The sequence below is a fragment of the Tetrahymena thermophila genome (genome assembly GCF_000189635.1).
Source record: "Tetrahymena thermophila SB210 genomic scaffold scf_8254470, whole genome shotgun sequence".
In the NCBI taxonomy this organism is placed as follows: Eukaryota; Ciliophora; class Oligohymenophorea; order Hymenostomatida; family Tetrahymenidae; genus Tetrahymena; species Tetrahymena thermophila.
The window spans coordinates 923,262-947,598 of NW_002476246.1; the positions used below are offsets into that span (position 1 = coordinate 923,262).

General features: G+C 22.0%; 5 protein-coding genes across 5 annotated transcripts; 2 read left to right on the forward strand and 3 right to left on the reverse strand. All coding sequences in view use genetic code 6, as the record gives it.

Moving 5' to 3' along the window:
- Nucleotides 1-499: 499 nt before the first annotated feature.
- Nucleotides 500-7,036, forward strand: TTHERM_00431210 (ubiquitin interaction motif protein). The gene is made up of 19 exons (XM_001011346.2): nucleotides 500-700; nucleotides 779-904; nucleotides 996-1,046; nucleotides 1,263-1,365; nucleotides 1,453-1,508; nucleotides 1,593-1,647; nucleotides 1,702-1,830; nucleotides 1,899-2,005; nucleotides 2,528-2,631; nucleotides 2,692-2,734; nucleotides 2,812-2,834; nucleotides 2,896-3,064; nucleotides 3,126-3,197; nucleotides 3,259-3,395; nucleotides 4,190-4,421; nucleotides 4,806-5,165; nucleotides 5,302-5,916; nucleotides 6,324-6,755; nucleotides 6,814-7,036. The coding sequence occupies exons 1-19, from the start codon at nucleotides 653-655 to the stop codon at nucleotides 6,853-6,855; spliced, it is 2,904 nt and encodes a 967-aa protein (XP_001011346.2). The 5' UTR covers nucleotides 500-652; the 3' UTR covers nucleotides 6,856-7,036.
- A 796-nt stretch (nucleotides 7,037-7,832) lies between these two features.
- Nucleotides 7,833-10,157, forward strand: TTHERM_000431188 (ubiquitin interaction motif protein; the record flags this gene model as incomplete). Its single annotated transcript, XM_012799445.1, has 1 exon — nucleotides 7,833-10,157. The coding sequence occupies one exon, from the start codon at nucleotides 7,833-7,835 to the stop codon at nucleotides 10,155-10,157; it is 2,325 nt and encodes a 774-aa protein (XP_012654899.1).
- A 4,028-nt stretch (nucleotides 10,158-14,185) lies between these two features.
- TTHERM_000431189 (hypothetical protein) lies at nucleotides 14,186-14,557 on the reverse strand (the record flags this gene model as incomplete). Its single annotated transcript, XM_012799446.1, has 1 exon — nucleotides 14,186-14,557. The coding sequence occupies one exon, from the start codon at nucleotides 14,555-14,557 to the stop codon at nucleotides 14,186-14,188; it is 372 nt and encodes a 123-aa protein (XP_012654900.1).
- A 2,079-nt stretch (nucleotides 14,558-16,636) lies between these two features.
- Nucleotides 16,637-18,310, reverse strand: TTHERM_00431190 (hypothetical protein; the record flags this gene model as incomplete). Its single annotated transcript, XM_001011344.3, has 1 exon — nucleotides 16,637-18,310. One exon carries the CDS (start codon nucleotides 18,308-18,310, stop codon nucleotides 16,637-16,639), a length of 1,674 nt encoding a protein of 557 aa, XP_001011344.1.
- A 4,491-nt stretch (nucleotides 18,311-22,801) lies between these two features.
- Nucleotides 22,802-24,109, reverse strand: TTHERM_000430179 (hypothetical protein). The gene has a single exon (XM_012799447.1). The coding sequence runs from the start codon at nucleotides 24,065-24,067 to the stop codon at nucleotides 22,952-22,954; it is 1,116 nt and encodes a 371-aa protein (XP_012654901.1). The 5' UTR covers nucleotides 24,068-24,109; the 3' UTR covers nucleotides 22,802-22,951.
- Between the last annotated feature and the right edge of the window lie 228 nt (nucleotides 24,110-24,337).

The following is a 24,337-nucleotide window of genomic DNA, read 5'->3' on the forward strand; positions in this document are numbered from 1 at the left end:
TTTATTTGTTAACTTGCTAGAATATAAAACTATTTTTAAAATAATTAATTAAATGTATTTATATTGTTTATTATTTTTTTAAAAGCGAAAATAAAATCAATTTTAAATTTTAAAAATAAAGAGTGATATTTATTAAAAAGCAAATATTGAATTAACTAAAAACTATTTTATTATATTTTATCAAATATTCTTTTTATCTATTATTAATGTAATTATTCTTTAAAAATAAATACAATATATTACATAAAATTGAATATATGGATATATTCTAATTAAAATATTTAGCATATTGAATACAATATGATCTTGAGAGAAAGACTCGTTTAGTAATTATTTAAAATAAATGCAATTTTCATATAAGTATTTTATTTATGACGAATTGTATCAAAATGTAGAAAGAAAAAGAAAATATAATTTTGATAAAAATATAATAGAAATATTATTTAGATTAGTTTATTTTATATTTTTATTTTATTTGAAGTTGAATTATTTATTAATTAATTATTTCTATCAAAATAAATGTTTGTTTTGATTGATATTTAATACTTATTGATTTGATTAAATTCGCAAAATTTTAAGATTTTTTTAGTACAAAGTCATCAATCAGTATTAAAATTTACAGTAAAATAAAATTACAAAAAAAGCGTAATAGATGAAGCAAACTTGCGTTGTTCCTGGTGGAAAACCAGCTTAAGCTAAAGTAGAAATTTGGAAATTCTCAAAAATATAGCATTTTACTAGTTGAATAGATCACTAAATATTTCATTTATAAAAATAGTTTGATATGGAAACGAAAAAAATTTTAGAAAGCTATGAGAGAGAATTTGGTTGCGACGAAACAGATTTTAAGCCTAAAACTTAGCAGCCACCTCTATTTATTAGGGGAGGAGTTCAAGGATCAGATGTAAGAATTAAATTGGCAATTTAAAAAAAGAAAAAAAGAAAAATGTTTATTATTTTGTTCAAACAAAATCATTTTTATTTAATAATATTAGAACAAAGTCACAGAGAATGTTGAAAAAGGGTCTTTTTATACACCAAGCACTGTAGAAAGTTTAAAAAAAATATTAAAATTTTATTAAAAGCAATTGATTAATTAAAGATGGTGATCAAGCATTAGAGAACATTAAAAAGCTAATGCTTATTTATTTATTTGCCAATCTTAATTTAACAATTTATCAATTAACAAATAATATTTATCCTCAGCAATTTGTTTGTGAATCAATCAATTAAAACTTCAACGCAACATTAAAATTTTAAAGCAGCTATAAAAGTAAGCCGAAAATGAAGAACTTAATATGGTCAATGAAGAAGAACTCAATCCTTATCTTAAGTACGAAAATATGAGCATGAGTATGAAGAAAAGTAATTATTGATCAATTTATTCATTCATTCAATTTGTTTGTTTTTATTGTTAGTCATTCAATATTGTTAAATATTTTAAAAATGTAGATGAAAAGACTAAAAACTAAGTAGACGAGTTCTTTTCTCATCTGAAAAACAAGAACGTAAACAATTATTTTACATTGCCATTTCTACCAAAATTAAGAAAATAACATTCAACAAATTTTGTTTAAACCCTTTAAAAATAGTAAAACCCAATGTAGTTGCAATCGAGGTCTAAATCTTCTACTAAGCCTGAATAGAGTAAATTTTTGCTAATTTACTATCAATATTAATTTATTAAATAATTATGTCTAGAAATGCCTATTGTCAAAGAAATGGAAAAAAGAGATTTATTTAAAGAGTCTGCATACGATTCAATTGACAATGTCAAAAGATATTAGTCTCATGTGTTTACAGACAAGAGTATCCCAACTCTCTGCTTATGTAAATAAATACCCACTCATATTTAAAATTAATCTATTTGCTTAAGTAATTTTATCTAAAACCATTAGAAAACCTAGAGCTTGAAGAGGATGAGACTTATCTCCTTCAAATATTTTAAAAGTATGGCAAGATAAAATTTATTAAAAGAAGAGCAATCTACTTCCCTGAATAACTTGTAAGTATTTCATAAAATTATTTATAATTTAAAATTTTTATTTTGAGTTGAATGTAAATATGTAAAATTCTATTCAAAATCCTAAAAATCAAAATTATTTTAATTGAAAACGAAAGAAATATTAACTCAAATTGAATTTTTTATTTTTAAAATTAAAATTATTCTTATCAATTTTAAATAAATAAAAAAATAATTTATTTTTCTTTTAAAATTCAAAAAATAATAAACAAACACTCATAATTAATTTATTATTTTTGGAAAGAGATTTACTTGAATAAAAATAGTATTTTCTATTTACTTAAACTAGCTACCGATTTATTTGCTATAATATTTAATTTTAATTTTAATTAAAATGTTAATTTAAAAAATTAAAAATTACTTTTTATTTTCTAATAAATATTTCCTAAAAATCAAGAAGTGAAAATATATTTTACTCAAATTTCAAAATTTTTTTAATTTTTAATAAAGTATTTACAAAGTTTCTTTATTTTTAAATTAATTTTTAAATGTTAATAAAAATAGGAAGCTGAAATTCTTGCATATATTTCATACGAAGATTTATCTTCAGCTAAAGCTGCAATGGAAGGAGTACTTTAGGCAAATCCTCAATTAAAATTTACAGTGAGGTATAAAAAGCATTTTATTTAATTTAGGATTGATGTTTAAATTTTTTATTATACTTTTAGATACGGCTACGAACCAGAAAGCGAGCTTGGAGATCTTTACAAGGTAAATATTATTTGAGTTTAAATAAAATGTATTTTTTGACATACATTTAATATTAAAATTAAAATTTATAAAATTAGATGCTAGCTCATCAATATCAACAGTTTTAATTTGAATTTAAAATTTAATTCAAATGATTAATTAATATTCAAATGATATTAAAGAACTTCCAATTTTGAAGCTGACTCAAATACAAGATTCAATGAACAACTTAGCAAAATTTCAGTATTCCAATATCCCGAGTAAGGAGAAGAAAAGATCATTCACATTGAGCCTCCAAAAAATGAATTTATACGTAAATTAGTAGACAAAACAGCTAAATATGTTATTCAAGTAAATAAAACTTTTTTATAATGCTTAGAAATTATATTTAATGATTTTATTTATTATTTAGGAGGGATTTTGGTTTGAAGAAAAGCTTAAAGAATCTGAGAAAAAGAATAAAGAATTTGCATTTGTTTTCATTGTAAATATAAAATATTTTTTTTTAATACATGTTTGCCATAATTTTATTTAAATTTAAAAAGAACAATTGCTACGAGCACCAGTATTATAAATGGAGACTTTATTCACAATCATAGGGCGATGATGAAAAATCCTGGAGTATGGACCCATTTAAACTATCTACAAATGGACCTATTTTCTATCCACCCTATACAGAAGAGTATTTATTTCATTAAGATATATTATTTATTGTTTTATATAATTATTTAAACATCAAAATTTATCCAAAAAGTGTTATATAATATTTTTATTAAGAAGTTAAAAAACTTATTGAGGTAAATTTCATAAAAAATTATTTTTTTAGCAGCTTGATAAATTAATTAAGAATCTAAATAATCTAAAAAATAACTGAAATTATTCATCAATTAAATTAGCTTGTATGGATTATTATGGTAGAAAATAACCAAAAAATAAATAAAAATTACTAATTTATTAACTAAATAATATTAAAATAGTTTAAATTATTTATTTAATAAGTTTCAAAATCAAAAATTATAAAATAATTGTTAAATCAGTACAACTGAATTAGGTTATTAAAATTTGAATTAGAATTGTTTAAAAATTATAAGATAAATTAAAAATTTACAAAAATATTATAGGTGATTGCTAAAATTAATAAATAAATAAATAAATAAATAAATAAAAATAGTTTAAATTACTAACTAATATTTATCATCACAATACCAAACTAAAATAGAGTTTATTATTTTTATAAAATATTTAAAAAAGATAAAAATTATTTAAATTATTATTATTTTTATTCACATAAGTCACTGCTTGATTTTTATTGTAAAGATATAAATTTTAAGAGATATGATAAGATGAATGACAAAAATTTATATTTATTCAAGTAAAGATAAGCAAGCAAAGAATAACATAAAATAAATGAAAGAAAATTACTAAATCTCTTTTAATAAGTTGCCTTATTTATTAATAATAAAATAATTTAAATAGGATGTAGAAAGAAAGAGAAAAAAGGATATCTAAAAGAACCCCGTAAGGTCTATCTCCTATTCCTTTTAAGGAAAGAGATGAACTAGAACAAACTTTGAGATAGCTGAGCTGTTTAAAGACGTCAATTGCAGATGCTATGATTTTAGTTATGGATCTACATAATTCTGCTGCAGATGTAGTAAATACTATCTACTAAGCTTGTCTATGCATGAAAAATAACATGAATTAAATGGTAAATTAGTTATTTAAAGGTTACAGTTGTAATTTTATTGGACGAACAATAAATAATTAAGCAAATTTAAGGCAAGATTGTTAATACGAAATAATAGAATGCAATTAATTAGAAATTGTGTTGTTAACCTATCAAAAATTAATTAGCAATAATAATCCAATATTTTTGTAGATAATTATATCATTATTTGATAGAAAAAAAACTTATATTAATTAATTAATTCAGTATTTATTCTTTACAACTTTTTCAGTGTAAAACATTAAAGTGTATTTATTGGTTGATTCTCCTAAGCAATATTTAAAAACAATCAATAATCGACCTTTTAATTAATCAATTTCAAATTTATTAATTTTCTCACTTACTTACTTACTGAATTACATATAGATTGCTTTGGTTTATTTGATTTCTGATGTCTTGCATAACAGTTTTTAGATTGTCTGGTAATTTCGTTTGTATCTTGAATGGGCTCTGCCAGATATTTTGGAGGTTCTAAATTACACTTACAGATATAATTTAGAGAGAGATGCAATTGGGGCACAAAACTTTAAAGAGAAAGTACTTCGTGTTTTGCAGGTGTGGAATGACTGGGCTAATTTCGATTCGAATTATATGAATGGGTTGGAGATTATCTTTAATTCTGAGCCTTTAGATTTTATTTTGCACAAAATGAACTCAGTTACAAATCATATAACCTTTAGATTGTAAGTTTATTGGGAGTAAATTTAATAGATACCTTATGATAAGGTAATTATTTACATATTCATGAAAAATTTTCTATAAAAATATTCCAATTATAAATAATCTTTGATTATTTATTACTTTGAGTCATTAAGCTAAACTAGGAAATTTGATTTTAGTTTAATCGATTATTTTAATTAAGTTAGAAAGAGAGTCTCACAATCAAGGTGTAAGCTCAAGGGGTAGTATCAGATAAATATTCAACCGCTTAATAGTTATTGAGTACTACAGACTTTAAAGACAGCTAAAAGGGAATAGTGAGGATATTCAAAAATTTAGCAAGGAAGAAGCAATTTAGCAGATGCAACGCTTCAACAAGAACGTCATCAATACAGTTGACCATGATTATATGAAAAAGGAGTTAGTTGAAGAGTGGACAAATATTGGTCTCTCTTTGCTAATTTACATTCAAGACAAAAATAAATTTATTGATGAAAACGACATCGATGGATAGCCAATAACAGAATTTGATGAAATCTTCTTAGAAATAAAAAATATTTCAAAACCTCAAGAGCCTGAAGTGTCTAATGATATATTTTAGATCATAGAGGAGGAGAAAGGTGAAGAATACAAGGAATCAGAAATAAACGGTATTCCATTAACAGCAGAAGAAATCAAAAATATTTAAAATAATACCTACTAAGTCATTTCTGAATTTGAAATATCATTCCTCACAAAACCCATACCAGCCTAAAGAGTGCACACAACGCCACTGCAACAAGCATCTTCCAGCTCTTCCAAAAAGCTCTAATCACAAGTAAAAATTATAAATTTGTAAGTAATTTTCATGTATCCTATGTAGATACGAATCTGTAATTTAAAAAATAGCAATATTCAAAAATTTACTGCCAATAAATAGAAAAGAAATTTTAAATTAGATTGTTTAATAAATTGAATGTGTAAACTTTACTTTTAAAAAAATTGATATTGATATGTAAGTACTGTTTTTCAAGAAAGGCTAAATTAAAAATTTACTTAATAAATCAAAACATAACTTAAGATTACAAATTTCGAAAGTAGCAAGTAAAAATTTTTTAGTGGTTTACACATTAATAAAATAAAAGATATTTTCAACCCATCAATTTTATTTTAATTAATTAGCTAACTAGCTAGTTAAATTATTCATTTACTTTTACATTAAAATATTATTAATTATATTTATAGAACCAAGAGGATGAAAGAAAGACCTAGCCAAAAACTACTTAATAGCAGTAATCTTCAAGTACAGCACCTATATAGATTGGATAAAAATATCAAAAGATGAACGTTCCCTCTATTAGCTCTTATAAGTAAGAAAAATCAAACATTTATTCTTAGTCAGCTGCAGGTTTCGCCAGACTTAGAGGAAATAGCAAACGTAATGAGTCTAGTTCATCTTCTAGCTCAAGAAGTAGAAGCAGAGGTAGAAAATAATCAACAAAAGACAATAAAAAGGATAGTAGAAGCAGATCAAAATCCTCCAGAAAAAGTTCTAAAAATTTAAAAAAGGGAGACAGAAAAGGAAAGTATTCTTCAAGTTCCAGCTCTTCATCTTCATCTTCGTCATCGTCTTCCTCTTCTTCTTCTAGATCTAATTCTAAAGACTCCAAAAATAAAGTAATTTAATTTGTACTTTCTTCACTAATTAATAATTAAATAAATACTATTTAAACAGAGAAGAAAAAGTTAATATGATAAAAACTAAAAGAAGAGATGAAAAATATCTGCTAAAAAATTGAGAAAAACAACAAATTTTTATTTATAAGTAGAATTTTTCTAATTTAAAGTATGTTTTTCTTGTGAAGCATATTAATCCATTATTTGTAATTAGTAATTATCAAAATCATTGGTGTTAATTAACTTCATTTATTACCACCAGTCTTAATTTACTGATAACATTTACAAGAATATTAAATTTTTCAAGAAAAAAAACTTTAGAAATTTAAGTTGGAAAATTTAAATTTAATTGATTTTTAATCAAAAACAAAACTATTTTTTGAAATCTATTTTATATTGAATAAAAAAGAAATTTTGATAAATATTTGTTTTAAATTAAAAGTGAATTATTATAATAATAACATAACTTCTTCTTTAATGAGATATTTTATTTAACAGAGTTTATTTTTATTAAAAAATAATAAATTCATATTTTTGGATTATAATTAAATACTTCTTTTAATTCTTTAAATATTTTAAGTAAAAAAATTTATTTTTTTGAAAATGATTGATTTTAAAAGCTTATTTTCATATTTTTTGGATTCAAATATATAAATATTTCATTAATATTTTAGTAAAAGCATAATAAATAATTGTTTTTATATTTTTTTGGTTTTTCTTCTAACTATTTCTCTATTTGGGTTTGATTAGTAAAATAATTCCATTTTTACTGTTTTAAACACTGTAAAATATTTATCAGACAAAGAATCGATAAAGATTTAGTTGAATTTTTAAAAAATTTAAAGAAATTATTGAATTTTTAAATGTTAAGAAAAAATTTGAACAGTTATTAAAGCAAAAAAGATAATAATAATAATTACAAAATAATATAGAAAAATTATAAGCAATTAGAAAATTATACAATATTATATTATTTATTTCAGACTAGCTTAAAAAACTATTTTAACTGTTCTCACAAAAAAGGCAAACAAGCAAGCAGACATAAAATTAAAGAAAAAGGAAATAAAGTTTATAATTATGGCTACATTTGAAGAAGAAGTTAAAAAAGCTTGTGAAAATTGCAAGCAATTGTTCCCTGAAAGCAAAGTTTAATTGCATGAAGCATATTGCTTAAGAAATATCAGAAAATGTCCAAACTGTGAATAGTATGTTGATAAAAGAGAAATGGAAGAACATCAAGAGGAGTTCCATAAGCAAGTAACATGTGAAAAATGTGGAAAAGCAGTAGAAAACCAGACTTTAATGCAGAAACACATTGAAACTTAGTGTTAACTAAGACCTCGCGAGTGTCGCTACTGCAATGTGTTATTTCCAGTTTAAGAATTTGAATAGCACGAATATACTTGCGGCTGCCGTACAAAGGTTTGTGGCTTATGCAAAAAAAACATTTTAATGAGGGATTATGAAAATCACATGGATACATGCGTCGGAATAGTAGAAGAAGATAAAAAACCTGAGAAAATAGAAACAAAACCAAAAGCATCATTACCATACAATAACTAGTAATCATCACAGAATGCTTAACAGAATAAGCCAATAAATTAGAGTGTTCCTAGTGCAATGCCCAAAAATAGTATTAATTAGATTATCAGAAATGAAAGAGAATAAAATAAAGTTGATCAAGAGCAGCAATATGCAGGTTTGAAGAAAAAAAAAGAAGAAGAGGATGAAAGAGCTTAAATAAAGAATTAATATTAGAAAGAGAGTTTAAGTAAACCAAGCAGCATGCCATACCAGGCTTCTTCTTAAAATTAAATTTAACAATAATAGTAATAATAAAAGTTATCTTAGCCTCCATCACAGTCTTCAAAAACTAATATTTAGTCATAGTAGCAATAACGTAATCCTATTCCAACAAATAATTAAGCTTTGAATAACTTAGAAAAAAATAAAATTCCAAATGAGCCTAAACCTTAACTTATTTCTGCCACAAGTTAAAATAAGCCGCAAAGTACCTCATATGCATAGCAAAATGTTTAATAAATTCCTGTTCGCTCTACATAATAACAAGAGAAATAGCTGGTGGACAAATATGGAATAAAACCTCCAAGCTCCTAAGGATAAAGATAGCCATTGGTTGCAAATAAGCAAGATTTACCTTCTTTAAATAAAATAAATTCATAAGGAACTTAAAATTAACAATAATAATAAATTTCAGCTTACTAAATGAGGTAAGATGATATTTATGGTGGTGGTTTAAATAACAAAGTTGAGAAAGACCCTTACTTGTAAAAAAAAGATGATTAAAAACTTAATAACAATATCTATAACAGTAAATTTAGTTCAAATATTTCAGATGCATCCAAATAGAAGAGAGATGATGAGCGTTTAAGAGAAATGAATGAGTTACCAACACAGGGTTATTACGATAACTTAAAAACAATTAAGAATCCAAATTTCGAGTATAAAAATACAGACTACACAAATTAAGATAAATACCAGTAAAAATATACAAATATTAATCAACAGATTAGCTCCTAGCCTCGAACCAATATAACAGCTGACTATAATCAAAAGCCAATTAACAGTCCTTAATATTAAGTACCAGGATCTAACCCTTAAACTAAACCCAAATAGCCAACAATCGAAAAACCATCTTATAGCTCTTAAGCATCTAGCTATCAGCCTTCTCAAGCTAATTAAAAGCAATTACCTCCAAAAGGATAGGTTGATTACAACTAGCCTTCAAGTAAGAACCCACCAACAGGTTATAAAAATCATGAAGAAATTCTAAGAAATGTTCCTTCTTAAGGACTATCAGGAATTCCTAGCTATTAACCTTATACAAAACCAGCTCCTTATTCTTCAAACTCATAAAGCAGTTCTAGTTAAAACTAAAGAGTTCCTAGTAGAGGAAAGTATGATGAGAAGCCTTCTTATCCCTAAAGCTCTTAATAAAATCCAAGTTTGAAAAAACAATCTACCAGTAGTAGTAACAAATTAGAGAGTAATGGAATTGATGACAATGACGAATTACAGAAAGCTATAATGATGAGCTACTAGTAGCAGCAAGATAAATAAAAGTAAGTCTCATCAAATTCAAGACAAAATATGTCAAAACCAGTAATCCAACAAAATAAATAATATGGCAATGAACAAAAACCAAAAAATAATGATGTTGGTATGGTGAATGAAGATGAAGAAATTCAGAGAGCAATTATGGAGAGCATGAAAGGAAATAAGCAAACATCTCATAACAATAAATATACTTAAGAAAAATAAGGAGGACATAAGCCTTCAAAACAACAACAATAACCATTTTATAAACATGAAGGCATGGGCGATGATGAAATTTACGATGAAGAGATGGAAAAAGCCATTCTTTAATCATTAAAAAAATGATTATTAAATTAAAATTAAATACTTTTATTAGCGAGCTAAAAGTAGTTAGTTAGCTGATTAAATAACAGATTTGATGTTTTTTAAATTTGTAAACATATCTAACTAAAAAGATTTAATCAAATTTATAAAAGAAAAAAAATGCTTAAATTAAGATTATTAATAAATTAGCTTACTAATTCTATTTGTTATTTTATGTCGTTTTTTTAGCAAATTAGTTCGAACATAATAATTTTGAAAAAATAGGTTTTTTTATTTTATTTTTTTATAAAGAAATAATTTATGAGACAGAATAATTTACATATTTTTTTAGAACAGAAAAAGATAGTAGATGCATGTGTAAATTAGTGATGAGTACGCTTATATGTGTTTGTATCACATTTTCATTTACTGATTAAAGGAATTTACAAACTGTTCTTTCTTACACTAAATAGATTATATGATTGGTAAATTTTTTGATTTACAGTTGAATATTTATATATTTATTTGAATTTTGCTTGATTGGTTGAGTGATTGGGGTAGGAATTTTTATTGAGTTTTATTATTTAACTTAAATTTGTTCTAATCAGTGCTTGAAAGTATTTCAAAAATTCAAGGTCTTTTAAAAAAAATAATTGAGGAATTCAAAATTTTTTAATCTTTTTTACTTCCTAATTTTTGTTTTCTATAAACTCAGTTTTATTTACAGTAATAATTGAGATATTTAACTTAAAATCTGCGTTTTAGATGGTAGGAGTTAGTTAGTTTTTATATTTAATATTATTATTTTTCGTTTAATTAAAGTCACAAATTCTCTAACTAAATATCAACACACACTGGTTAACTTTTAAAAATGAAAACAACAAAAACATTTTTGAATATGACTTTCAATAATGTAAGAACCTTAAGTAAGTAAAGAGCTAAATATTATAGGCTGAATATAATCAAATTGAGCTTATTAAACAAGCATTTTAGCTATAAACAGTTTTATGCTTGTAATTATGATAAAAACCTGATTAAATATGCTTGCTTAAAGATAATTTGTGTTTATAGACTTTATCTTTAAGATAAACGTATTGTGGAATGTAATCTGCTATTGAAATAAGAATTAATTTCTTGGCAATAAGAAATATAGATAATGAGAGAGAGAGAGATGGTATTACAACTAAAGCAATATAAATTCAAAATTTTTTTGATTAGACTGATTGTAACTCACTTGATAATCAACGATGGATGACTTAGTTGCTTTCTATTTTAAGAATAAATTTACGAATAAGTTAACTACAGTAAATCAGAAATAGTAAACAAATATCAGAAAAATTTAATTATGACATCAACTTCTAAAATTGCTAATGAAGAAAAAATATGCGTACAATTATGTGTAAGCAATAAAATTAATCTTTGATAATTCTCTCCAACTAAAAATCTAAACCCGTAGTTATTTATTTGTTTTTTACAAATAATTTTTTAGTTTAGATTGTTTGGTAGGTTGCTCTTCAATAAGATCACACCTGCTTTTCTTATTATTAACGTTAATGTTTTAAATCAAAATACTTATTTAAATAGGTTCTACTAAGCTTTTTATTCAAATTACTTATTCTTTTAGATTGATATATTAATAGCAATATTGGTTTACTCTTTTCTTATCCTAAAAGGTTTATGTATATATCTATCTTGTATTTTATTTGTATTTTCTTGATTAATTTAATTTAAAGTTAATTAATCTTCAACTCAAAATATCAAATCCCTCATTTATAGCGTATAATTTAACAACTTATCTTAAAATTTTTCTTATGAATTCTTTTAAGCTTGCTCTAATTATTTTTAAATCAATAATGAAGCCTTAAAGCAAAAGGAAAAATAAAAATATCAAAGAGGTTTATTTAATTGAAAAAAACTACTTGCTTTTAAGGTAAATAAAACTTGGTGATTAATTAGATTGCATATGCGTGTAAGCTTATAGCACACTGAATGCGAGTTTTGCTAAGAGATATTAACTAAGGAATTAATTTTAATTTAATCTATTTGAGCTAATAATAGATAGGGTAAGATATTATTGTTTAAATAAATTGACAAATTTAAAAAAAACTAGAAAGTGGTTCTAAATAAATACAAGTTGAGTAAAACTAAAAATATTCCTGAAAGCTCAATGTATTTTATTTTTAGCATTACAAATTTACTCTCTTTAATTAATTTATATGCACAAAATATTTAAATTTTGATGTTTACGAGTATATTCTTTACTCATAATTTAGTTTTACTCTGTTCTAATTATAAAAACCCAACTAAAGACTATTACATAAAATATAAGTAAAGGGGTTGATTTTTTTTTGGTTATTTTGATTGAATTTTATATTGTTAAGTTGATAATTTTACCTCATAATTTTTTTCTTTTTATTCCTCTATTTGTTTGTAATCTATTTAAATTTTATTTTTGCATATAGTAAGATAATCACTATCATACAAATTATGTGTCCAGCAATCTTTTGTTATGTAAATTCAATTAATTTTTTTCCCATTCTACTTTTTTAAATTGAAAACAAGTTGTTCATTTGTTTATGCTTTGTTTTTTTAATTTGAAATGCCTTAATTGATGCTATTACTTTTTGCAATTACAGAAATTTTTAATTAAGGATTTTTTGTTTTCACTTAAATTTCAATCGACAGGCAAAGTAAGAATTTCCCACTTCTCTATTAGATATATTTAAAGTTCTGTATTTTACTAACAATAATAAATATTTATGGGTCATTCATAATATTTGTAATTGAACAATACAATAATTACTGTTAAATATTTTTAAGAGGGGTTCTACTCATCAATCAACTATTAGAAATAGAAATAAATAAAAATACATAATTAAAACATATGAAATCATCTAAAGCTAATATAAAAACTATTAAACATAATTAAGGTCTATATTTATAGTTATAAATTAAATGAAATGTTGTAATATAAATTTGTAATCTTTCATTAATACAAATCAAGTGTTGTTGAGTTTTAGTTTTTTCTGGAACAAATTCTTGTAAAAAGGCATATCGTTATTTATAAATATTTTGATCTATAATTTTTCTTCCAAATGGATTTCACTAGTTATTATAATAAAATTAAGAAAAGATTACTGTTTTAATTATAATAATATCGTTTTATGATTCTAGCATCTTTTCAATATATTCCTCAAATACAAATTACTATAAAATAAAAAAAGATTTACTACTTTAATTAGGTTTTATATCCATATATTTATCTGTCTTTCTTCCTTTTTTTTTTTCAGATTATTATATTACTCACAACTTTTGATTGCTTGAATAGAAATAGTAATTATAAATTCACACTTTAAAAAGTAAAAGTAATTTCAGATTATTTTCCTTAAGCTTCAAAATACTAGCATTTTAAATTTAAGCATTGTATTCAAATTATCTTAAAATACATAAATTAAAATAAATACGTTTTTAAAAAGTTGGCAAAATATTTTTTTTTATCTATAAACAAAGGTTATGAGATAGTGTTTCATTAATTTGAATAATCACTACTCAAAAATTTAAATAATGTTGGTATAGAGAAGCTAATACAATACAAATTGCTATTGTAAAGATGCTGATGTATATATTTTACATCAATAATTCTTTAATTTTTGCGAAGAATAGGTTCTTAATTTAATATTGTCTTTGGTTACTATTTTATAGAATAAAAAAAAATAAGTTAAGCTTTTTTATTATTCTGATTTTGCATTTGACGATTTAGAATGTAGTTTTAAATTATATAGACTTATTTTTGGTCCATCACATATAATTTTTAAATTTTTAAATAGAGTCTTTTTTTTGCTGGCAAATCAATCAATCTACCTTACTAGACTATGAAAAATTGCAAATTGAAAATTTAGATTCTATTGCTAATTTGATTTAATGATGGTTACTTTTTGTAAGTAATTATTTTTTCTCTCTCTCTCTCTGTTCAATATATAATCAAATTCATGCATCAATTTCAATGCTTTTTTGAAAAGCATTTTAGTTTATAAGAAATTAGATTATGAAAAAAAAAAAACTTTTAAAAATCAATCACCCTTTAATTTACTTTCAAAAGCTTTGAAAGAAGTAAAATTTTAATTAGATTGGGTAAGAAGCAAAAAAAAAAAGTTGGTGAGTTGAAATGATGACAGAATTAATTTATGTAAAAAAAATTATTGATTGACTAATTGATTAATATTCAAAGTTGTGATTAATACTATTTGATTTAAAATCTTTTTCTACAACAAAATACGTATAATTAGTAGAATTGTAAGTAGATCAATTAAATTTTTGGATAGATTTTTTTTCAATCCATTCGAGTGTGTTTAATATTTGCTGGTTTTTTAATTCGTTGAACTTTATTTTGATCGATTGTTTCTAAGCAATTTTAATTAAGATTATATTTTAAAAAAGACCATACTAAAGTAATAAATTAAAAGTCTCTTAATTTGTATATGCGTAAGTTAAAGCGACAGATTTTATTGTTAAATTAATTAAATGAATACCGTAATAAAAATGATAGAAATAGCGTATACAAATCAAATAGATATATATTTTTTATATTTCACTAAAAAAGTAATTTATGTTTTATTTTCTAGTTTTCTCTAAACTATGGTCAATATATCGAATCAACATTCTACAATTATTAGCTTTTATAAACAATTTATTAGCGAAATATCCTTTTGAAGCTAAAATTTTGACTTAATAACACTAGGATTTTTATTTTTTTTGATTACTTTTGATTTAGAATTCATCAAATTGCGCAGCAGTTGAATCTTATTATGATAATTGCTCTTAAATGAAATTTGATATATACTACACTGCCTTCTGCTTTTTACAGTAACATATTTGATTTTTGGCTTTTTATAACAAAAATCAAGTAAGATAGAATATCACAAATAACTAAGGAAGTGTTTTCTGAATAATTGACTTCTTAACAAATAAAACAATGAACAAATAGATAGGTAAATCTCAAGGACTATTTAGTTTTAATTTACTTTTACATCTATAAAAACGATTTACCAGTAATCTAAAAATGTATATCATTAATTTATTAAAAATAAGTAGTCTCTAATTTTTAAATTGATGAGAAATTATTAAATAGTATTTCCTTTATTGATACTTTTTGCTTTTCTCCCCACTTCTAATAATGTATTAATGAATCAATCAATTTTTTATCTATAACTTTCTATACATATCAAGATTTACAGTCTCATATACTATTTGAGAAAATAAAAACAACCTATAGCTGGCATTTTCCTTATTACTCTTATTTAGATTTTTCCAAATTAAAAATATATTGTAAGCACTTCCAAAAGAATGAAAAGTAAATAATGCCATATAATCAATAGTATTTTGGTAAAATTTCCTTAAAATATGCTAGTATCAATTCACTTAAAAATAAAATGTTCTTAAAAAGCATCAAACAAAAAATTGAAACTTCTAATATAATTTTTAAGAAAAATGAGAGAGTGAATTAATTATATACGGGAAATAAAATATTGATTTATATAAAAAACATTAAATTTAAAAATATATTTATATATTTATGTTAGTAGGGATTGTAAGAAAGAAATAATATCGTTTTGATGAAGACATATTTTATATTTTTTTATGAGATAGCCTATAAATTCATTGTAATTTTTATGAGAGTTTATTATATGATTAAGCAAGGCTTTTGTGAAGGAGTTAACAATTTTAGAAAGTTAGTATATAGGAGGAAGGTTTTAAGGATTTTAAATTAGTTAATATTTTAGGAATTTAGAAACTGTTATCATTGATTATTAAAATAGATAATGGCTTTTTCATGTTGATAATTACTAATTTATATATTTATTATGCTTACTAGCTTGATTGATCGTTTGAATATTATTTTGAATGTAAATATGGAGAGGTAAATTGATATTCAGATTAATCGATAAATAATTTATTAAATAATTGAATATATTAATATTGAATAAAATGCTATGTGTGTTAATATGAAGATGGTTTATATTGTTTCTTCTTTTATATCAATTTTTGTAATTTAGTAAGCTTCAAAGATGTATTGCATATCTTACTTAAAGAATCAATTTTATTTGGCAAATAAATTTTAGATTTTCTATGAGTAAAAAAGTAAGGAGTTGTTTAGATAATTTATTAATTTATTTATGAAAATGTATGAACGAGTGAATCAATGAAGAAGAAGAAGATAATAATGAAGTAGTGATTAATAATTAGAAATAGAAGAATTATTGTTAATATTTATATTATTATTAGTAAGTGAAGAGGTGGCGGTGATGGTTTAGCATATATTTTAATTTTGTTAGTTTCGAATTTATTTTGTTAGCTAGTTTTTTATTATCAAAATTCCTTAATTTTATATAAATCAACACTTAACCACAGTTTTTCTATGGAATTTAATTCTTAGGTGAAATATTCGCTTATCAGATATGAGTTATTAATTAAAGAAAAAAGAAAAATACTAAGTAGTTTTTTTGCCTTATTTTCTTATGATTTCACTCATCTTCGAAGTTATATTCTTTTTGTTTTTTAGACTTTTTGCTTGTTTTATAACAAACGAAATCGTCGAAATTTGCTTTATCAATAACACATTACTTTAGATAGTTCAGGATACTAACAGCTATATCTTTTTTAACTATTTTACTTTTTTGGAGCCACATCTCACATTCTTTATTGATAAAATGGCTAAAGATTATACTGTAAGTGTCATGAAGAGCGATATATTTCAGGACTTGGTGATTAAAGCTGTGAGTTTTTAAAAAGCGAGCAAGCTGTTTTAATTTATTGTCAATCTTCAATTATTCTTGGTTAACAAAAAGTTCACATATCTTTTACTTTTGTGACAAAAATATTTTGAAAGCATTCATTATGCTCTTGTATATGTTTTGTCTAACTTAGCTATCTTGGGTTAGATTTGATTTTGTTTCTGAGGACTCTTTAGTATTTTCAATTATTGTTCCACTGCAGCTTTTACTGTCTGTGCTTTCAGATATATCTTTATTGGTTAGTAGAATTTTATTTTGTAAATTTAAAATTTGGTAAATTTCTTTTGATTCTTGTTATAGCTCTCTTATCTGATGTGAGCTAGAAATAGTTGTAGGTGTATTAAGATTATCTTATTGAGCTTTTTAAGTGCCCTACTATTGGTAGCCAGCATGTGATTGTTAAGATATTGAATTATTATTATTATTTGGGATATTTAGTTTACCTAAATTGGATTGAGAGTGTTTAGATAATTAATTGAATTAAAAGTTTTAGCTTGTTTGTGCGTTATTAATTATTTTTTCTTAATGGTAATTATCTAATTATTATTATTGAGAGACTGATTGTGGATTATGTGGATTTTAATACAAGTTTTAGCTTTAAATTGGAGACTGTAATTGTTAGCTGTAGAGTGAGTTTGTCTATTGATAATTTTGTTAGTTTTTTTAAAAACATTATTAGTTATTAATAATGTTGCTGTTGTATTGATTAAATTATTGATTATTTGGTTATTATGTGTAGAATTAATAATTTTGATTATTGATTTAATTTTGTTAATTAAATAGCTAATTTTTAAGTTATTAATCTTTAAACTAGCATGATTATTTTATTTATTGGTTTTGATTCTAGTTAATGTTGTAATTGATCATGCTATTTTCGCTGCTTAAATCATCTTCGAATTTTATACTCTCTGGCTAATTTACCTTGTAGACTATTGTGCCATTTTATGAATAGGAGTATATTTAATGTTAGTTATTATTATTAAGAGTAATTTAATTGTTAATATGATTTTATTATTGGATCTTATTATTGTAGATTTGTTAGTTGCGAGAAGCGTCAAAGTAGTTATTGTTATAGAAAACCTCAGTATTACTCATTTGCTCATAATTGTTTGAAAATTGTTATTATGTTGTTTAAATTTAATTATTTTTAGGAGTATTATTGAAATTAAAAAGTTCGTCAACGTTCCAAGTATCTTCTTAATAGTCTTATTACAAACATAATTGAGTTTACTAAGTGTAATATTACTGTTAATTTGGTTAGTATTTGTCCTATTTATCATCGAAATTTAACTCGCAGTAGCTCTCATTCCAGTAGTAGCTTTCCTAATTAAAAGAAGGATAAATAGTAGAGCTTGAAGCGCAGCTCTAAGAAGGGTCTCTATTCATCATATTGGTGTCACACATCTTTCTAATTAACAAGACTATTAGTAATAAATTACCAGGAATTAAGGTAGTTTTAAAGTATTTGTTTAATTTTAGTAATAAATGTAGTGATCAAGAGTTCAGAGAGTGTGAAATATTTTAGTACTTGAGCTGATCTGAAATGTTTTAGAGCAAACAAATTGTTAATAAATTGCTGACTGAATATTATACTTTTTATTGTTTGATGTTATTGTTTGTTTTTTTTTGAATTAATTTATTTTTAATTAATAACAATCGATATTTATAAGAAGTTAATATTATTTACTTTGATTCTTTTATCTTTTTTGTGTTTACTTATTATTTATAATACTTAATTATCGGGTAGGGTACAATAGGGTACTTTATGATGAATGTAATGTCCCATAGCAAATCTCGTTGATTTGATTAATTTCTTAAATTTTTAGTCATATTAAAAATTGATTTATTTTGTTTTGAATTTATCAAAAAAAATGATAAAAAATTTAATATATTTTGAAGAGTTAGTCATGTCATTAAATTGTATTATGTTGATTTAGTATTATTTTCTATTTTTAAAATCCATTAAGTTGATAATATTTAAAAATAGCTTTATATTCTATCTTTGATAAAAAAGTCCTCAATAATATTTTAATAATTTTCCAGTATAAACCAAATTAGATATGTGTTGCTGTTTAATTATTTTTAGATTAAATATCAATTTGTATTTTACTGCTTAAGCACAATTAATTATTCATGCTTAGCAAATTTAAAAATTGATAGACAAGTGATCAATAAGTCACAATAAATAAAATACGCAATGTAATTAATAATAATGTTTTAGTATTTCTAACCAAATGATATCTGTTTTTAAAACTTAACTGAATTTCTGTTTTTCATTTTGTGTTTACACTATTAACAATCAAATTTTTTTAAACTGTATTTTTGACTTGATATTCCAAATAAAAATGTTATTTCATAAGAACTCATATAAAATTTTAAAAATCTTTTAAGATGAAGAGAGTAAGTTAAGCATAAAAGAAAAAATTATTTTTATTTTTGCCTAATAGAATAAATAAATCCAATTCAATAATTAGTGGATTTGATAAATTTTTAGTATTCAATTATTTGATTACAAATAAATAAAACGTAGTATTTGCAATAGTTATTCGATACAAAAGAAATTAAATTTAAAATTATTACTTACGTATTAAAAAAGGAAATTCCATCATATAATTGAATATTATTTTTGTCATAAGAAAAAAATCTCTTATTTTATAATTTATAAAATAAAAGTAATAAATAAAAAATTATTTCAAATATGGACTTCTATATTTAAAAATTTTAGGGAGGAAATTTTTTCCATGTTAAATAAACAAAGATATAAACTCTTAAGATTACTAGTTATTTTATATTTTTAAACTTCTAAGTTTATTTAAAATTACTTCCCTCCTTTCCTTTAAATGAAAACTAAATAATTTTGTTTTCATTTATTTAAATATTTTACCCAAAACTTATGATTTAGGAAAGAGTTTGAAACCAAGCTAACAAATAAGAAATACTGAAAAATATCTGGCAAAAAATGAATAAAAATTTAAAAACTACTCAAATAGTTATCCAATTAATAATTAAATTTCTACCATGGGCATGATAGCATAAACAATTCTTAAATATTTTAAAATAAATTGCTAGTTTGTTTAGGAGAGAAATTATCTTTCAATCTTAAGTATATTTTTAATTTGAATAATCTTCTTTTCTTCTATTTTTAAATAATATTTAATAATAGCTTTTGATAGTTATTTATATTACTTGCATATAAATCTATATTATTCACAAAACACATAGAAGTGCTTTAGTATCCAGAATAATTCAGCTATTTAAAAAAAAATATATTTATAGTTGTAAATAAATTGTTTTATCAACTTCTTTGATTACAAAAGTATAAGTTGTAATTATTTAATTTACATTCGCAACTTCGAAAAATCCTTAAGTATTAATAAAAAAATTTAATTACTCACTAAAATTAATATCCTAGCTAATTAATTTTATTCTTAAAAGTAATTTGCAGTTGATCTAATTTTACAAAGTATATTTGAAAAACAATTATCAGATTTTACATTCTAAAATAAATATTATATAAATATATGTTCTCATTATCCATAATACAAGGGTTTAATAATAATATTCAATTCAATATTTTAAGGTTTAAGTGTTTAAATAAACAAAAACTAAAAATAATAAATCATAGCTATTTTTAATGTTGCACCTACTTATTTAAAAATAAAATAATTAAAAAAATAAATTAAAAATCTTTATTTCATAAAATATTATTTCATTTTCTTTCATTGGTTAATAAATTTTTTGATAACTATTTAAATTTAATTTTTTTTCTTTTGAAGAACTTTATTAAAACAATTCCAAATTATTTAGTAGATTCTTTCTATTTTATTTATTTTAAATGGATAAATAAAAATATTAAAAGCAAATATTTTTAAATATTAAATGATTGTAAATCATATTTGAATACTTATCAATTAATATAACTAAATTAATTTTCTAATTCTATTATATCTGTTTTTTACACTTAAACTAAAAAAAAATAAGTTGATATTTAAATATTAATTTAGCTTAAATTACTTCTTAAGAATAAGGTAATTTTTATGATTTTTTCAACTTTAAGAAACTAAAAATAGAATAAGGATTTCTTCTAAATATGTTTTAAAAATTAAGGCATTTTAAAATATTTTTTTTATATTTTATTTCTTAATAATAGATTTTAATAATATTTTTGCTTAATTGCATAAAATTAAATTTTGAATTGATTATGTAAAACAAACACCTAAACACTATTTTTAATTTAAAAAAAAAAATTAGAAAAAACTTTAATTTAAACTTTTAAAAATAAAATCTAATTTAATTTATTTTGTGATTGATTAATATTAAATATTAATTTTTGTAATATTAGTAAAATAATAAATTGATAAACATATTTTTTATATGAATTTCATGTATATATTTATAATGAAAGATGGTAAGATATGATTGTAATATTTTACCATTCCAACAAATAAATAATATTATCAACAAGAAAAAATTGAATTTTAGAATTTATTTTTCTAATATATAAAGACATTTTTAAAAACTTAAAATAAAATGATAATAAATTTAAACAAAAATTTTAAATAGTAAGATTTATAAATTAATTTTTGCAATTCTTTGATTCAATTTTATTTAATAAGTTCAAAGACATTTTATGTTTTTAATTATGATTATGCTGGTTACTTTTTAGTTTTACTAAAATAAAAGAAAATTGTTTTAGAAAAGTCAAATTTGAAGCTCTGATTGAATAATATTAATCAATAATAATTAAAGTTTAACATTTTTTCTATTTTTAAGGTTGGAATAAAGTAAAAATATTTGTAATTAAATGATTAATTTTTGTAATTTTTTATTTTAAAATACTCGATCAACATAATATCTGTCAAAAAGAATTAAAAATTATTTTTTTTTTTGTCTGTTTGGTTATGGTTAAGATATTTGCTCTTAACCTATACTGTAAATAAATTACTAAAATGAAAAACAGGTCTTGAAGTTTTTAGGTATATGTTTTTAATAAAAATCTTTAAATTAGTATAAATAATATATTATGCAAAAAAAGTGTTTAATTTTAATTATTAAAAAAAAAGAAAATAGTTATCATAAAATTATTACAAAAACAAAGAATTTCCTAATTTAAAGTAATCATATTTTTTGAAACATTTTAATATTTAATCAGTATTTAAAAAATAGTTTTTTTTAAAATTACTGATTGAATTTTATTTGCTCTATTCACTTTAATTTTATTCTATTACAGATGGAGTTTCTAATTATTAATTTAAAAGCCAAAGCTCTTATAGTCAGATTTAGAATATCTTATTCTTAAAAATTGTTTTATTTAGTTAAAAGAAGTTTAATAATTAATTAAAAAGCCGAGTAAATGAAAAAACCCAACATTTAGAATTAATCAATAAGTTGTTAAATTTCCTAACAAAAATTAGTTAAATAAATTATTATAAATGAGCTTATATTTTCTGAATTAAGTAAAATATTCTTTGTTAATTGAAAATGATATACCAATTCTTTTAAAATAAATAGAAATTATAATATAAAGTAATTGATCTAATAATAATACAACAAATAAAATTAAAAATATATTCTTATCAACTAAATATCCTTGAATAAAAAATAAAGAGTAAAAATTAATTAATGCAATTTATTAATCAAAATTTACAAGTTTAATTGCTGATAGAAATGAATTTAATTTATTTTATAAATAGAAAGAAACTTCCTAAGCATTTTTTAAAAATGGCTAAATTAATGAAATGTGTATATATAGATATTCGAGGATAAGAATAATATATAAAATTAATAGATAGATTGGATAATTATAGTGATTTTAAATTATTTAGAAATTATTTAATATTTTAAAAGTTACAATTCTTACTGTAACTGACTTAAGAAAATTTTCTTAATTTGATTTTGTGTTTGTATGATATTTAAATTTGTTACTCTATAAATAAATAAATAAATTAATTAGTTAATTAACTAATGAATTCAATATTTTTTGTAAATGCTGACTTATCAAGAAATAATTGAATCATTTAATTAATTTATTAAATTATTTAAAAATCAGGCTTCTAATTTTTTTATTTTATTTTTTTATTAGCCTAATAAGGCCTCTAGAAGGTGGGGATATTTTATACACTCAGTTAATTATTATATTTTTTAAAAGACATCTTCTTTGTCGTGTAATTTACTTGACTCTATCCAAATTTAGCTTTCGTTTTAAAAGAAATTTAAAAGCATCAATTTGTAAAATTTGTGGTTTATTATATATTTCAATAGAGAGTAATTAAATGAATTCAACTTCATATATCTCATCAGTTGCTTTTTCAAATTAGAAAATTCGTAATCTGATACATCAACAAATTCACTCTTTTTTATTTTTTTGACGTATCCTTTAAAAGCATTCACAATATTCTTAAACTGATTTTACTGTGATTACTTTTTGCCTTTTTCTTCATTTTGAGGTTTAATTTTTTATGTGCTAACAGTAGTTTAATATTATTATTTAAGTTTATTTTCTATTAATTTTTAATTCAAATCTCTATGGTTATGATTCTTTTCTTAAAGCAGTATTTCTAATTATTATTATTATTGTTCTTTTTCATTATTGAAAAGGAATTTATTTTAATCAGATTAATTGAATGTTTCTCCAATTTTTAAGAAGCTTTGGCTTTCAAACTGCTAGTTGATAGATTAATTGTTGTTAAAGCCATGAAAATAGGAAGATGTTTCTTCTATTTTTTATTAATATTAGCATGTATCTACATTTAAATTATTTTATAGTTGGTATTCGTAAATTGGATTTAAAAGCTAGGGCTAATAGGCTTAGAATGAGTTTTACTGATTAAAATTACAGTTTTCTTTTGATAAGTATTCTGAGTTCAAAAAGTACTCTGGTTCATAGATGTTTTTTTGAGAAACAAGTCCAGACATTTATTCTGAATTATCAATAAAATCAGCAGTGTATTGTTAAAAAGAATCATATTCATCAGGATTAATAAAGGAGTAAATTGATATTCTACTTGACATATTTTTAATCTGCAAATTTTTATGTGTGTAAATATATTTTTTTTATATCTGTATTTTTTTGCTTGTATATTAATTTGTAAATGAATATATTAGTTTTTTTTAGTAGCGTTTATCTTTTAATTTTAATTGTTTGTTTTGTAATTAATTCATTATTAAATTTTTAAACTATATATACAAGGGTAATCTTTCTTTCGCTTCGTAATACTATTAAATTCTTACAAATAAAAGTAATAACAATGAAAAGCATAAGGTTAGCAATAACCTTTTTTAAATTTTAAGAATATTAAAAATATAAACACAAAATTAATCTAATTTAAATGAAATTAATTCGCAATAGTTTATTCGTTAATAATCTTTTCTGTTTCATCATATTTTTCTTATAAAAATTATTTTGAAGATTGTAAATTTCTTTGTTTTTAA